General features: G+C 42.4%; 1 protein-coding gene across 1 annotated transcript in view; it reads right to left on the bottom strand.

The window, feature by feature from the left end:
- Positions 1-2,439: 2,439 nt before the first annotated feature.
- Positions 2,440-16,320, bottom strand: part of ST13 (ST13 Hsp70 interacting protein) — a 32,731-nt gene continuing 18,850 nt past the window's right edge. Inside the window, exons 9-12 of the mRNA XM_048834885.2 lie at positions 9,811-9,927; positions 8,847-8,898; positions 7,489-7,589; positions 2,440-4,285 (exon numbers count right to left, since the gene is read on the bottom strand). Of these exons, the coding sequence (XP_048690842.1) occupies positions 4,157-4,285; positions 7,489-7,589; positions 8,847-8,898; positions 9,811-9,927 (399 nt within the window). The 3' untranslated portion in view covers positions 2,440-4,156. The remainder of the gene's footprint in view (positions 4,286-7,488; positions 7,590-8,846; positions 8,899-9,810; positions 9,928-16,320) is intronic.

Raw genomic sequence — 16,320 nt, forward strand, 5'->3', positions numbered from 1 at the left:
CCCAGTCTCTATTCAAGCCTACGTTAATTGTATCCGATTTGCAAATGAATTCCAATTCAGCAGTCTCTCGCTGGAGTCTGGATTTGAAGTTTTTCTGTTGTAATATCGCAACTTTCATGTCTGTAATCGCGTGACCAGAGAGATTGAAGTGTTCTCCAACTGGTTTATGAATAATTCTTGACATCTGATTTGTGTCCATTTATTCTTTTACGTAGAGACTGTCCAGTTTGACCAATGTACATGGCAGAGGGGCATTGCTGGCACATGATGGCATATATCACATTGGTGGATGTGCAGGTGAACGAGCCTCTGATAGTGTGGCTGATGTTATATGGCCCTGTGATGGTGTCCCCTGAATAGATTTGTGCTGGAAATGGCCCACCTTGATTATCATACACATTGTAAGGAGAGTGGTCACTTTAGATAAGCTATTACCAGCAGGAGAGTGGGGTGACGGGAGGTATTTTTTCCATGCTTTGTGTGTATAAAAAGATCTTCTACACTTTCCACAGTATGCATCCAATGAAGTGAGCTGTAGCTCACGAAAGCTTATGCTCAAATAAATTGGTTAGTCTCTAAGGTGCCACAAGTACTCCTTTTCTTTTTGCGAAAACATTGATGTCAGCCTCAGGCCAGCTAGTCACCCAGTGGGAGTATATGCTCCCAGAATAACAGGTAGATTATTTTAATCAAGGTAATTTAAAACACTGATTTTAATCATTATTTAAATCAGCAAACAGGAACCTTGATTTAAATATTTGATTTTAATCTTGTTTTGCATTTGTACTTATTTCCCTTAAGGAAAGTTGATTCTCATTGGATGGTATCCATTAAAATGTTGTTTGCAAGTATAGCTTTCACACTAACTTTGGTATTTTTTTGACTGACCTACACGTACATTGCATATATCTATACATATTTAAGCAATTATATAGTTTAACATGCATTTATCCGGATTTTTAATTTATATTTAGTATGTTAGAAAATGGTGAATGATGCATTTCTTATTTACTAGATTATTTTTTCACTCATGATTTGCATTAAGTTGCATCTGGATGGAAACAGAAATTAAATTAAAATTCACAAAGACAGCATTTTAAAATTGTTTATTATTTAAAACTTATTAAATAAAGGAAGCAACTGTGATTAGCTAGTTCAATTAATTGCTTCTGGTCATCCTATCCTTCAAGATTTTAGAACTAGTAGATCTCATCCGCCTCTATTTTTATTCACAAATTGAGAGAAGAAAACAAGCTTTCCTGGTTTTTCAACTCCCAACTAGTTTCTTAACTTGGAATGCGTTAGTCACTGACTTAAACTAGTTGAATAAAATGAAACAAAGGAAATATTCTGTGTCTGCAGAAGAGGCTACTGCTGTCAAATGTTGTTTTAGCACTTCAACAAGTTCTGGTTCCAGGTGCTTAGCACAGTGACTTCCACTAGTTCAGTAGTTTGACTTTCAAAGAAAGATCAGAAGCTACATGTACTCTTAATATTAACTTAAATATAATACATTCAGGCTCTAACATAGGTTGTCATAATTTCAAAGAGGTTTATCTTAAAAACAAAAGAATATAATTTAAATCAATCAGGTTTAAATAAAAAAAAGTTTAAGTGAATTTTTATCCACACTGCCAGATGTACTTGTTCAGATCAGATAGCCATAAGAGTACTATATAAATATTACTAGTACAGAAAACTGCATGCTGAGGTGGGGTCTGAACACCAAAGCAGGCTATTTATACTGTCTGGAAGAAACTTCCAGTCCAAAACCAGGGAGTAGGTAGGTAGACAGACAAAGGCCCCGGGGACTTTTGAGAAGATAGCTCTGGGGGAGAGGGCAGGAAGGGAGGGAGACTGTACTTAAGTGACAGGTTTCAGAGTAGCAGCGGTGTTCGTCTGTATTCGCAAAAAGAAAAGGAGGACTTGTGGCACCTTAGAGACTAACATTTATTTGAGCATAAGCTTTTGTGAGCTACACCTCACTTCATCAGATGCATGCAGTGGAAAATAAGAGTAATTTTTCTACTGCATGCATCTGATGAAGTGAGCTGTAACTCACGAAAGCTTATGCTCAAATAAATTTGTTAGTCTCTAAGGTGCCACAAGTACTCCTTTTCTTTGTACTTAAGTGGACTCTATATGCATTCACACAGCATAGTAGGTTGAGCATCAGCAGCACCCGAGTTCAACCTATACTCCCTAGCTTGATTGATTTAAAGGCACCATCACTCAAGCCAGAAATTTTTGTATATGGACAGGAGTTCGGTTAGGGGCAACACTCGAGCTATAATTTGAGTTAACTTTGCAGAGAAGACAAGCTCTTAGTGAAGCATTTAGTCCAGGCTGTATGCAGTTTAATCGTGAACTGTGTGCTTACATTAGCGTTCCCACTTAATGAACAAGTTTTCAGTTACAAAGCCAAACCAAGAAACTTAATTTTTCAAAACCATATTTTTATTTTTTTAAAAGGCAACTAGAAGTATTTCAGAACTATATTTCTTAAGCAAAAAAGAATTCACATCTCTTTCCATTTTGCAAGGTTATTAGTATGAGAAATAAAGCATTTGGGGTGTGTGTGAGAGTGTGAGATTTTTGCATCTGTTGTTGAGTTCCTAAACAAGTCCAGATTTAATTAAAAACAGTGATATCCATTATGGCTTAAGACACAGAATTACAAGATCACTGGACAGAAAGGCTTTCAGAAGACCCAAAAGTGACCAAAAGCTAGTTATGATAAACTTTCCAACATGAGCAGGAGGCAATGTTTAGTAAAGACAAAAAACAAATGGAAGCAGCAAGAACATACCAGCAAAGACACACTGTTCAAAGGATACCCATGCTGTAAATTTACGAAGTGTTAAAAAGTATGCGCCATCTGTGCCAACTAATCCACCTTCTCATATTGATCCCAAATCCCAAGAACCATGAATTGAACTGAAGTGTTGACCACTGGGACAGCATCATATTAAAAAAGAAAGTTAAAGATGGAAGACTGGGGTGTGCGATAGTAGGAAAGGACTCGACTGCTCTGACTGAACTGACAAGAGGACAGAGACAAAAGTTGAAAACTTTGGCCACGAGATTTCATCTGTAAGCATATTAGGACTCAGACTCCCTCAGAACCCAGAGTTGCTCTATTGTGGGATTTATTCTGCCTTTAACTGATAGTAATAGCATTTGACACCCCATGTTCAGGATAGCTTGCCCACTTAAGGGGACAGAGGTGATGGTAGGGACAAGTTTCCTTCCTTCCAATTTTCAAATGGATGAAGCCTGGCAAGAGTTGCCTCATCAGAAAGAGTACAACTAGTTAAAGCCAATCAGGGAAGATGCACTCCCTTATCCACCTGGACAGAGATAATACAACAGTATTACAAAAATATGTTGGACGAGAATATAGCAAGTAACTTACCTAACCTCAGTGGTATTTGCAATAAAATGTGTTTCATGCCAGAATGAGCAAAGGATAGCCACAGAGCAGGGGACAATCCTAAGTTTTAAACAGTGTTGGCAGTACTGCCAGAAGTTCCAGTGTATAAGTAGTTAGCATATTGGTGACCCTTATTGGTTTTGCTCTAATCACCATCTAAAGTCAGCCACATGTCAAACTGTAAAGCAAATAAAAGGGTGTGTAACAGATCCTGTGGACACCTCCTTCATCCAGTTAATACTTTAAAATAATTGTCCTCACCATACCCTCTCCTACAATTAGACCAATCTTCCTGTCCCAGATGGATAACACAGGATCCTGGTGTTACAATTCCTGCTTCTTTACTTGCTGGGAAGTGAAAGCCAGGATGACAGTTTGATTTAAAACGGCTTTTTTGTTAAATCAGACTACCTATAGAAAGATTACAATCTATTATAAGCCTTAATTCAAAGGAAACAGCATTTAATACTTGTAACAAATGGTTGCAACTCTTGGGTAGAGAGGGAGGATTGAACGTGTATGTTACTGAGTATAATTTGAGTAACTAAACCAATCTTTGCAAAAAGTTTGATGCATGGGGGCAAGAGGCGGACTCTCTTTAGAGCACCCGAGTGCTCTTCATGAGAAGATGAGAGGTACAATGGTTTGTGTTATTGCAACACCTGCATTTGTTAAGTAATCAATTCTTTTTTCCATACACTTGTGATTTTATTAAAAGGGAATTTATGGTTGACTTCCAAATTTGGCTGACAGTTTGCTGATGAGGTTCATGACCTTGGGGTTGTTCTGGTACTTGGACATGTTTGCTGGGTTCTGGGCAACATCTTGGAATGCGACCATAACTTCGGGATCCTGCAACAGCAGAGGAAAGATGTTATTGTAGCTTTACTCTAATACAAAAAGCCATAAAACATTTCAAGTAAATATAGCACTAGACTGACTGCTCTGGAGATAAGGAGTCACACCACCTTTGGCTTTAAAGTCTATCTAGTTGGGTCTTGGATGAGAGACCTCTAAAGAAAAATCCAGGTGATACAGGACGTGAAGCTGGCAATTCTTTAGGTAGCATGTGAGTCAGTACTAAGCTCATCTCACAACAAGGTTCAAGAGGTACCATATTTTGGATGAGATGAAACTGAGTCCGACTTGAAGATATTACAGACACCATGTCACTTGACATGGGTAAGGATGTCAAGTTTGACAGTACTTGAATTTTGGTGACTATGTTCTGACTGAATGTTCCCTCTGCAGTTTTATTTAGGTATACAGAACTTTCACTTTCTTTGCTGAAAAGTTCTTTAAGTATGCTATTAGACAAAATAAAACTCTTAGACGTGGGAAAAGCAAAACTCTTCCATGCACATTAAGATTACAAATACCATGCTCGAGCTTACGTAAAGTATATACTTTATAAAGGCACTGGTGCAGTACAAGAATCACTCTGGAGGCCTCAATGAAGTCAGCACAGGAGCAGATTTTGGACCTTAACCTTGCATAGGAAGTGAAAGCCATCTATTTTAATGTCCTAAAGACTCAGGTACTCTGGGGTGTAAAACCCAGAGCACAAGGAGTTTGAAATAAATGTGCAATCTAATGTCTTCATATTCCAAGGAGTTTGGAGTTAAAACACCCATATGAAGATAGCAAAGTTGGACAAAGTCTGTCTTCTTTCTCAGCCTATTCAAGAGCTGTGCAGACTTTCCCAGGGCACATTCCCCCATCTCTCCCCCAACTTCCACCTGGTAGGGCATCAATGTGGAAGTGTGATTTAAAACTTATGAGAAGTTTCATATTGCAATGATTCAAAACAGAACTTTCATATGCTAAATAGATTTTAGACCAATCCGTTCTATTCTGAGGTCTATTTGCATGCTCAGTTTGACATTTCAAAGTCTGCCTCAGATTTTTCCCTTACAGCTATAGGGATTTCCCTCAGATTTTCACTTTTGGGCTGAGATTGAGCACCGATTGTATCAGCCCAAGAACAAGGAGAAAGTTATGAAAAAAAGAGAGGGAATTTTATTAGAAGGTACTTTGCTATTTTAACTAGTGTGTTTACTGCTGAAAAACAAGATTTTTATCTACACCAATTTTAGCTTCACTGCTTAGCATGGAGTCATAACTAAGATATGTACATTTTTCTGTACTGAGTGCAACACCTTTGACATTTGCACTATTGGTCTAAGTGGCTCTTTTCACATTTAACTCTATGGTGGGCTTCTGAATGATCTTATTGAGCATCTGGGCAGGCACATATTACAGTATGTGGCTATCAGTGCTATGGTTGGAAAGACATTTCCATGATAAACTTCTTATACTTCAGCCATATCTGCACTAGACAACTGAACTGTTCTTAACTGAACTAGTGAGAACACCAGCTTAAATTCAAAAGCAGGAAGTGACAATGCCCAGATAGAGACAGTTAAATACAAGAAAATAAAAATGTGATAGCCACTCAAATATAGCTTCAGAAAAACAAACATTAGGCAAGCCATTTTCCTCCCTTTCCCTCAACACCCATCTCCGCTGATTCTTTCAGAGACTAAAAGCTCAACAGATGTTGGCTAAATAAAGTTTATTAGAAACAATTTCAACAGGTTGAAACAGTAGATAAAAGGAAGGCTAACGCAGGCCTTGAAAAGATGAACACAGTAACAAGTTTGTGGTTTTGATTTTGTGTGTGTGAGTAAGGCTAATATCACTCATTACAGGACAACTTCAATGGAGACAACCCTAAACAGGACTGGACTTTAGGGGCAATTAAAATTTATGACTTAACAGGAAACAGCTTCTATAAACATGGAAGACTAAACTCCTATCTAGGTGTCAATATTAAGTATTACCATTTGCTAAATGTATGCAGAGCCAGTCATTCCAGCTACTTTGCAAGTCACCTATACATTAGAGAAAGGCAGCCAAAGGCCTGCCATGTGGTAGTACTCAAAAGCCTAGGAATCTTTTCCCATTAACTTGCAGAGAATGACTTAAAAAATCAGCACGTGAAAGAAGACCATCACCAATAACTAAGGACATCAGGGCAAAGTTTTAACCTAAAAAAATTTTTTCCAGTATTATTCATAAACGTCCTGGAAGCCAATACTGCAGATCACACCAGTTCAGGTAAAGATTTGCTCCCAGGTATTGCGATCATGAAAATTAAAGATGTCTGCATGGGCCAAAGGCATTGTACACATTTTCCAAGCTTAAGGCATTCCAAACAATGATTTCTTGCTATGCTTTTGCTTAGCATAGAAGGCTTCAAAAAGCTATGAAAAGCTGTTTCAGTAGGTCAGTGTGCCCAGGGTACTAAGTATTTCACGTCTGAAAGCCATCCGGGACTAATACCCAATTTACTTGTTTAAATAAAAAGATCAATAAGACACCTTTATACCTGCCCATGTCAACTTGTCAGAGTGTCTCAGTTTTGTTTCAGCCCCACCCATAATTTTTCTTCAACAACTGCCAACAGATTTACCCTAGGGCCAGCTAGTGGGATGCTTCTCTGAACTCCCACACCATAACTGGTTTAACAGGTATGGAATATTCTTAGCATGGGAAAAATGGGCTTTCATATATGGTAATATGGAATTTGCCAGATCAGTTCATCCAGCCCAGTGTTCTGCCTTTCAACAAGATTTATCCATACACATTCAAGAGACAACAAGCTTTCTCATTCACAATTGGGTCAGATCTAGTAAAAGTAGTGTAATGAGAGTCCCACAAAACCATGCAAGAGAGAGGGAGAAAATAGTTCCAAAAAGCTAGAGTGCATGCTGTACTGTACAATTCTAGTTTTGTCTAGAATATCTTGGTGCAATGGAAGGTCAGGAGTATTAACTAGCCACAACCAGCTAGACAAATAGCCTATATAGTCATCCCAGAGTGATGCCACCCACACTGTTAGAGTTTCATTAACTGCTTGTCATTTGTCTTAAGGGGGGAAAAAAAGCTCCCAACTTGGATAAGAAAGATTTTTCCTCTCCCTGTAAGTGAGAAGAGAACATATGTTGTGTCCTCATTGTGCATGTTTATGTTTTATGACTACAAGTCCTCACCTGCATGGCTGCAAGAACCTCTGGGTCGCTGAGAATTTCATTGAGACCAGGCATCCCTGCCATGCCTGGCATACCTCCAGGCATACCTCCCGGAAACCCACCTGCAAATAGAAAAAGACAAGAATACAGAAAGGAAAAAAGTTCAGTCATCTATATATAAGCACATGCACATAGCCCAGGACAGCCCCTGTCTTTTACCAGACCCGGTCAGGAAGGTGAACAAACAGGTCTTCCACAAGGCTACTGTTGTTCCCCCAACTAGAAAGTAGGGGGTTCATCACCTTCTCTTCCTGTGAATATATGCATCTCATTTCATCCACATTTTTGGAATCTAAGGCAATAAGAGGCTCATAACAATGGCTGCAGTTATTTCGGGTTTACTCACCAAACCAGGTATAGCCTATCAGCTCAAATTCAGTAGCATAAAAAGGGTTTAAGTGTCTGAGGCAGAAGTAACATGGGGCAGGAAGTCAGCAGTGAGACACCTCATGAACAAAGCACACTCAGTAGAAATCTTAGGCTGAATGCTTAGTCATATATTAACAAAATAAGCAAAGTGCCATAAGAGATGCCAATTTTGGACACTAAACCAGAATATATCATGTGTGTTGTGCTGAGCATGGGGTGGGGTTCCTGCCTATTCATCAATTTCCTAGCAGAACTGATTCGAAGCCAGCATGCACTTAGTGTACCCCACCTCCAGGAAAGTCTTCTCATGTACTGACACAGAAGTCCCAATTTCTCCCCAATACTCATTGCAAACAAAATATAGTGCCAAGAGCATGCAACTATTATTGAAGGCTTATTATATCCCAATGCTGGGAAAGAGATGGCTTCTCTCTGAATAGTACAGAAATTATGTCTTATTAAAGGAATTCTACTACTCAATGAACCACAGCTCTCTCCCAGCACATATTTCCCAATATTCAGTCTGAATTTCCCTTCACCCAGTCTCCTCATATTACTCTTCAAGAGAGCCCTCCAGGCCACCCTGGACAACTCCTTTCCTTCCTAAAAGTATTTTTACAGAGTTCTATTCCCCACTTCTAGCTGGCTAAGCAATACATTATATTCATATTCTTCTCATACACAACTCTCTTCAACCCAACGATCTTCACCGTTGAGCTCTGAATACTCTCACATTTATTTACTACACACCATGAGTCACTCAGTAGTTCGTAGAAAGAGTACCTCTCCCCTTCATCCCTCCAAAAACTAAAGTCTTCTCAAGTTCCTGATCTCACAGCCTTGTCCTTTCACTGAAGGGTATCGAGAATAAATGAAAGCTTTGGCCCTGCCTCACATGAAGAAGCCAACCTCCTTCTGTGCCTGATTAGGATTCCCCAAAAATGAGGTACCTGGAAAACCACCAAACTGAGCTCCTCCTGCCTGTCGCCGGGCTTCTTCCTCCTGCAAATGAAAGCACATCATTCCAGAAAGAACAATGAAATGGCAGACAACCTCCTACTACCTAAATGGCCTTTTGTGAAAAAATGTCAGCTAAATTCGAGACACTTAAGAGCTGGGATAGTCAACAGGCAGACCGCAGGCCAAATCCATACTGCCAGATGCTTTTGAACGGACCACAAAATCTTTTATTTACTTATTATTGTAGGGGTTTGTTTTTTCTGTTTTTTAATTATTATTTAAACTTTTCTCTGGAGTCTGGACCCTGACTATACCTTGACCAAGAAATTTTGAACTAGCCAAAAAAATAATTGGACTACCTCTGCTTAAGAGACTAGTGATGAGGGCCCACATAAGTGCCTACATACAACAGAACTGAGAGGAAAACCAGATGGCAAGGTGGAGAGGAGGGTACGTGAGAAACTAGGGAAAAAAAAAAAAGGGGGGGGGGAGTTAAAAATTAGAATCATGTTCAGCAAAACCCTTTGTGCTGAGATCCTACTTACTGCAGCTCAGCCGTGGATACGGGCAACTCATATGCTTCAGTTACTGTTAAAAGTTGAATTTTTAAGAAAACCCTTGCCCTGCTGCATGGCCAAAAAGGAAAGTGAAAAGTTACATGGTGGTAGAACTGGTAACTCTCATTCCAGATTCAATAGAATCAGAGGATGCACAATCCACCTCTGATTTCATTGTCTCAGCTAGTCAAGTAACCAAGACACACAGCACCTAGCACAATTGGGTCCTCGTCCATGATTAAGACTCCTAGGTGTTATCGTAATACAAATACTAAAACTCCATTTAAAAAAAATATACATGGAAGGGGTTACATACAATAGAATTTCTACCAAAAAGGTTAACCTTGCATCACTCCCAAGATTATGCAACACTTTTTAAAAAAAATCAAAAGCTCACCCTCTGTGCTCTCTCATGTTCCTCTCGGGCCTTCTTTACTCTCTCCAGCCTTTCCTTGATTTCTTTTTCTTCACGCTTTCGTTCATACTTCCTGCGATGTTCAGCAATCTTCTGAGCCTGAGGCAGGAAGAAACAGTGAGTATTCTTGTGCATTTCCAATAGAGCCATCATAATATGGAAGTTTTCCTTTGAGATACAGCATAAATTTAGCCACTGAACTAGTTTCAGTGAGTTTTTAAAACAAGTGTTGACGACTTCATCATGTAGCATTAATTGACTTTAGAGATTACATTTATCACATAGCCCTTACAAATACTGTCAGCAGTACTGGGGCCTAACAACATGGCTAGACTAGTCAAAATATGCACTTCCCCAACATACTCCCTTTCTACATGAAGCTCTGGGATTTACCAGTCCCCCTATCATATCATCCACATCATAGAGCTCCCCAACCCAATACCCTTTGGCCAGCAAGAACAGGCAGAGAAATGCCTGGCCTCTTCCACAGACAGTCAATACCAGTTGTTTGCCATACAAACAGGGAACTTCCACAAGAACAATACGAAGAACATTTTTGTTGCTTCCAAAACCACCACCACTGTGCATGCAAAATTTGATCATTAGGGCAAAAGGTCACTTCCTGATTCTACTTTTGTAAAACGTTGGGCTTTTTGTCTTCTAGAGTGTCTTTATACGTAAAACACTTACATGAAGTTCCTTATTAAACCAGAGCTTCCCTGAACTCAAGCAGGGAAGGAGAGGTGGAAAAGAAGTTGCTTCTCACAAGCGGCTTGTTCTCCAAATATATTGCTTCTACAGAGTCCCACTGCAGAAGACTAGCTAGCAGTGATCTCCTTAAGGAAGGGAGACAAGTGAGGAGCCCTACAAGTGGAAAAGTAATTGAAGCACTGCCCTCCTGAAACCAGGTTCTGCTTTCAATAGTGTTGGAAAAATGGTTCCTGTTTTAAGTCACTGAACTCCACATAACAACCCTGCAGATTTCAGATAATGGCATGTATCTATAATTTGCCTGAGGCGGTCATTCCTCTGGCTGAAAGCTCACACCCTGAGACTCAGGCACAAGAACACTACCTAGTACATACATGACTGCATATACTCTTATCCTTTATCCTTTTATAGAGAGCCCTTGAATTGAGATGGCTTAAACCTTATATTTCTCTCGAGGCCACACATGGTCAGCCTTTCTACATAGCTTAGTCCTATATAGTAAACATTCCCTCAGAATCCAGAGTACACAGCCTTACCTCTCCAGGGGTTTCTGGGGCTTTGACAAATACAGAGGCAGTAATATATTGATGTGGAATATGAGAATAAGTGTTTGCTGTTGAGGTCTGCCATTCCTAGATTCTCCTGCCATGGTAAGGACCATGAAAAACAAGGGGTAAGTTTTCAGCAGAACTTAAGTCTCATTTTCAAAAATGACAGACGCTTCGCCCCGGTCTACACAACGAGTTTAAATCAAATTTAACAGCATTAGATTTAACCCTCACCTGTCCACACAGTGAAGCCATTTTTGTTGACTTGAAGTACTCTTAAAATCGATTTCTGTACTCCTCCCTGACGAGGGGATTAGCGCTGAAATCGACATCCCTGGGTCTAATTTGGGGTAGAGTGGACACAATTCAACAGCATTGGCCTCCGGGAGCTATCCCAGAGTGCTCCATTGGGACTGCTCTGGACAGCACTTTCAACTCAGATGCACTAGCCAGGAACACAGGAAAAGCACTGGGAACTTTTGAATTTCATTTCCTGTTTCACCAGCATGGTGAGGTCATCAGCACAGGTGACCATACAGTCCCAGAATCACAAAAGAGCTCCAGCATGGACCAAACGGGAGGTACTGGATCTGATCGCTGTATGGGGAGATGAATCCATGCTATCAGAAATCTGTTCCAAAAGATGAAATGCCAAAATATTTGAAAAAAAATCTCCAAGGGTATGAAGGGCAGAGGCTATAACAGGGACCCGTAGCAGTGCTGTGTGAAACTTAAGGAGCTCAGGCAAGCCTACCAAAAATCCAAAGAGGCAAACGGCCGCTCCGAGTCAGACCCCCGGACATGTCACTTCTATGATGAGCTGCATGCAATTCTAGGTTGTGCCCCTACTACTACCCCACCCCTGTACGTGGACTCCTGAAAAGGGGGGGGGGGGAGGAGGAGAGGTTGTCTCATGCAACAGGGATGAGGATTTTGGGGACGAGGAAGATGAGGAGGAGGAGGAGGATGAAACCGTTCTCCCCGACAACCAGGAACTGTTTATCACCCTGGAGCCAATACCCTCCCTACCCTCCCAAGGCAGGTTCCCGGATCTTGAAGATGGAGAAGGCACCTCTGGTGAGTGCACCTTTGTAAATATAATACATGATTTAAAAGGAAGCGTGTTTAATGATTAATTTGCCCTGAAGACTTGGGATGCATTCGTGGCTAGTACAGCTACTGGAAAAGTCTTAATGTGTCTGGGGATGGAGCGGAAATCCTCCAGGGACATCTCAGCGAAGCTCTCCTGGAGGTACTCCCAAAGCCTTTGCAAAAGGTTTTGGGGAGGGCAGCCTCATTGCGTCCTCCATTGTAGGGCACTTTACCACGCCAGGCCAGTAGCACGTAGTCTGAAATCCTTGCATAAGAAAGCATGGCAGCGTATGGTCCTGGAGTTTGCTGGCATTCAAGCAACATCCGTTCTTTATCTCTGTGTTATGCTCAGGAGAGTGATATCATTCATGGTCACCTGGTTGAAATAGGGGAATTTTATTAAGGGGACATTCAGAGGTGGCCATTCCCACTGGGCTGTTTGCCTGTGCCTGAAAAGAAATCATCCCCGCTGTTAGCCATGCGGTGGGGGGAGAGGTGAAGCGATCATCCCAGAAAATTGGTGGGGGGAGGAAGAGAAGCGACCTTGTACTGAAAGCACACGTGCTATGTAATGTTAACAGCTTGGTTCACCATGAAAGAGTCTTCCCATTGTTCTCTAAAATGTGTCTTTTTAAATACTACTCTCCTTTTTTCCCCTCCCACAGTTGCAAATGTTTCAACGCTCCCCCACCATCTCTAGCCCAGAGGCTAGTGCAGATAAAGCGGCGAAAAAAACACACTCATGATGAAATGTTCTGAGCTCATGCAGTCCTCCCGCACTGAAAGAGCTCAGCAGAATGCATGGAGGCAAACAATGTCAGAGTCCAAGAAAGCACAAAATGAATGCGAGGACAGGAGGGATGCCTGAGAGGAGAGGTGGGGGGGATCAAGATGATAGGTGGCAGCAGCGTGATGAGAGGAAGCAGGTTGCAATGCTGAGGCTACTGGAGGATCAAACAGATATGCTCCGGCATATGGCTGAGCTGCAGGAAAGGCAGCAGGAGCACAGACTGCCGCTGCAGCCCCTGTGTAACCAACCACCCTCCTCCCCAAATTTCATGGCCTCCTCACCCAACCACTCCACCCCAGAGGGCTGCCCAAGCAACAGAAGGTTGGCATTCAATAAGTTCTGAAGTGCAGTGTGGCCTTGTCCTTCCCTCCTCCACCACCCCACCCAGGCTACCTTGGCAGTTATCCCCCTATTTGTGTGACAAATTAATAAAGAATGCATGAATTTGAAACAATGACTTTAGTGCCTCTGCAAGCAGTGATCGAAGGCGGGAGGTCCGTTGGCTTACAGGGAAGTAGAATGAACCAAAGGGGTGGGTTTTCATCAAGGAGAAACAAAACAGAACTGTCACACCGTAGCCTGGCCAGTCATGAAACTGCTTTTCAAAGCTTCTCTGGTGCACAGCGCACCCTGTTGTGCTCTTCTAACCACCCTAGTGTCTGGCTGCACGTAATCAGTGGCCAGGCGATTTGCCTCAACCTCCCACGCCGCCATAAACGTCTCCCCCTTACTCTCACAAATACTGTGGAGCACACAGCAAGCAGTAACAACAATGGGAATATTGGTTTCGCTACGGTCTGAGTCAGTAAACTGCGCCAGCGTGCTTTTAAATGTCCAAATGCACATTCTACCACCATTTTGCACTTGCTCAGCCTATAGCTGAACAGCTCCTGACTACTGTCCAGGCTGCCTGTGTATGGCTTCATGAGCCATGGCATTAAGGGGTAGGCTGGGTCCCCAAGGATAACTATAGACATTTCAACATACCCAACAGTTATTTTCTGGTCTGGAAAGTAAGTCCCTTCCTGCAGCTTTTGAAACAGACCAGAATTCCTGAAGATGCAAGCGTCATGTACCTTTCCCGGCCATCCCATGTTGATGTTGGTGAAACGTCCCTTGTAATCCATCAGTGCTTGCAGCACCACTGAAAAGTACCCCTTTTGGTTCATGTACTGGCTGCCAAGGTGGTCTGGTCCCAAGATAGGGATACGCGTTCCGTCTATCGCCCCACCACAGTTAGGGAATCTCATTGCAGCAAAGCCATCCACTATGACCTGCACATTTCCCAGAGTCACTACCCTTGATAGCAGCAGTTCAGTGATTGCGTTGGCTACTTGGATCACAGCAGCCCCCCACAGTAGATTTGCCAACTCCAAATTGATTCCTGACTGGTAGCTGTCTGGCATTGCAAGCTTCCAGAGGGCTAAAGCCACTCGTTTGTGAACTGTGAGGGCTGCTCTCATCTTGATATTCCTGCGCTTTAGGGCAGGGGAAAGCAAGTCAAAGTTCCATGAAAGTGCCCTTATGCATACGAAAGTTTTGCAGCCACTGGGAATCGTCCTCTACTTGCAACACTATGCAGTCCCACCAGTCTGTGCTTGTTTCCCGGGCCCAGAATTGGCATTCCACGGCATGAGCCTGCCCCATTGCCACCAGGATGTCCAAATTGCCAGTGCCCGTACTTTGAGAGAGGCCTGTGTCTATGTCCTCATCACTCTTGTCACTGCGCTGTCGTCGCCTCCTCGCCTGCTTTTGCAGGTTCTGGTTCTGACCCTGATCATACTACAGGATAATGCGCGAGGTGTTTACAATGCTCATAACTGCTGCGATGATCTGAGCAGGCTCCATGCTTGCCGTGGTATGACGTCTGCAGGAAAGCAGAGTTGCAGCGGAAGCGGGAGCCCATGACAGCCAAACATGGAGAAATTTGCTACTGAGACAATAACAGCACAGCAGAGTTGCAGCAGAAGTGGTGGATGACGACGGTTAGCACCGCGCATGTTTCCCGAGGAAGAACACACGTACCCGGGAGCCTATGACAGACAACATGGAGAAATTTGCTATCAAGACAAGAGCAGGAGAGCAGAGTTGCAGCGGAAGCAGTGGTTCAATGACAACGGTTAGCAGTCCTACTGCACCATCGGCTGAAAGCAGTATGGCGTCCACACGGAACAAAGGCGCGAAACGCTTGTCTGCCATTGCTTTCACGGAGGGAGGGACGACTGACGACATGTACCCAAAACCACCCGCGACAATGTTTTTGCCTCATCAGGCATTGGAAGCTTAACCCAGAATTCCAATGGGCAGAAGAGACTGTGGGATACCTACCCATAGTACTGTGGCCGTACTCCGCAGACTTAATGTGCTTAGTAGGGACACACAATCAACTGTATAAAATCGCTTCCTAAAAAAAAAAAAATCTACCTAATTTCGTAGCATAGACATACCCTTAGAGCCTAAATCTTGCACCTTCAGCCAGAAGTATTACTGAATGCAAGAATCCATGGCTCAAAAGGGCCTTTTCATGAATCTAGCAAATAGAGTCTAAAAAATCAATAGGCTTTTAGATGAGAACGTACACATTTGTAAAATGTTTTGAAGTCTCAGGATTGACAGATGTTGTGGTCTCTTTCACAGAGACATAGTAAGCAGATCACCAGCCATGCTGCTGAGTAAAGGAATCTGAGATCCAGAAGCATAACCCTGTTTCTCTGCTGGGTGAAGGAACACTTGACTCATGAGAAGAATGAATGGACAGGCTGGAAGCTCTGAGAAATAGGTTTGCCATGTCCTGAATGACATGATTAAGACTACTTTCTCTCAATATGGTAAATGAGAGAAGACAAAGCAGCTTTCCCTTAACTCCCAGTGTAAAAGAAAGACATTCATTAAGCACTGTGGCTCCTTGCCTGCTCAAGCAAAACTTCAGACACTTATTGTACTGATTTGTAGCAAAGAAATCCATATCTGGATGAGTCCACAAGGCAGATAAGGCAGATAACAAGATGAGCCACCAAGACTTTGAGTCGCCACTGGTAATGATCAGCATCAGATGTACGCTTAAAAATGTAGCCTATAACCTAATAGGATAGAGCAGACAGGTTCTCTTCATTTTGGATGCTCAATTCCTACAGAAAGGCTGCCTCCTGATGGAGGCAACGACTTCCACTTTCTCAAAGTAATATATCATAACTAAGGCTGCAAGTCTTTCACAGACGTCACAGATTCTGTAACCTTCTGGTACTTCTGCAGTGGCCAGTGTGGCTGACCCTAGGGTTGCCCAAGCAGTTGGGGTGGCCCCAGGCATCTGGTCCCAGGGGCCGCCAGAGCAACAGCAGTCCTGGGTTCTGC

The sequence above is a fragment of the Caretta caretta genome, chromosome 1, assembly GCF_965140235.1.
Source record: "Caretta caretta isolate rCarCar2 chromosome 1, rCarCar1.hap1, whole genome shotgun sequence".
Lineage (NCBI taxonomy): Eukaryota > Metazoa > Chordata > Testudines > Cheloniidae > Caretta > Caretta caretta.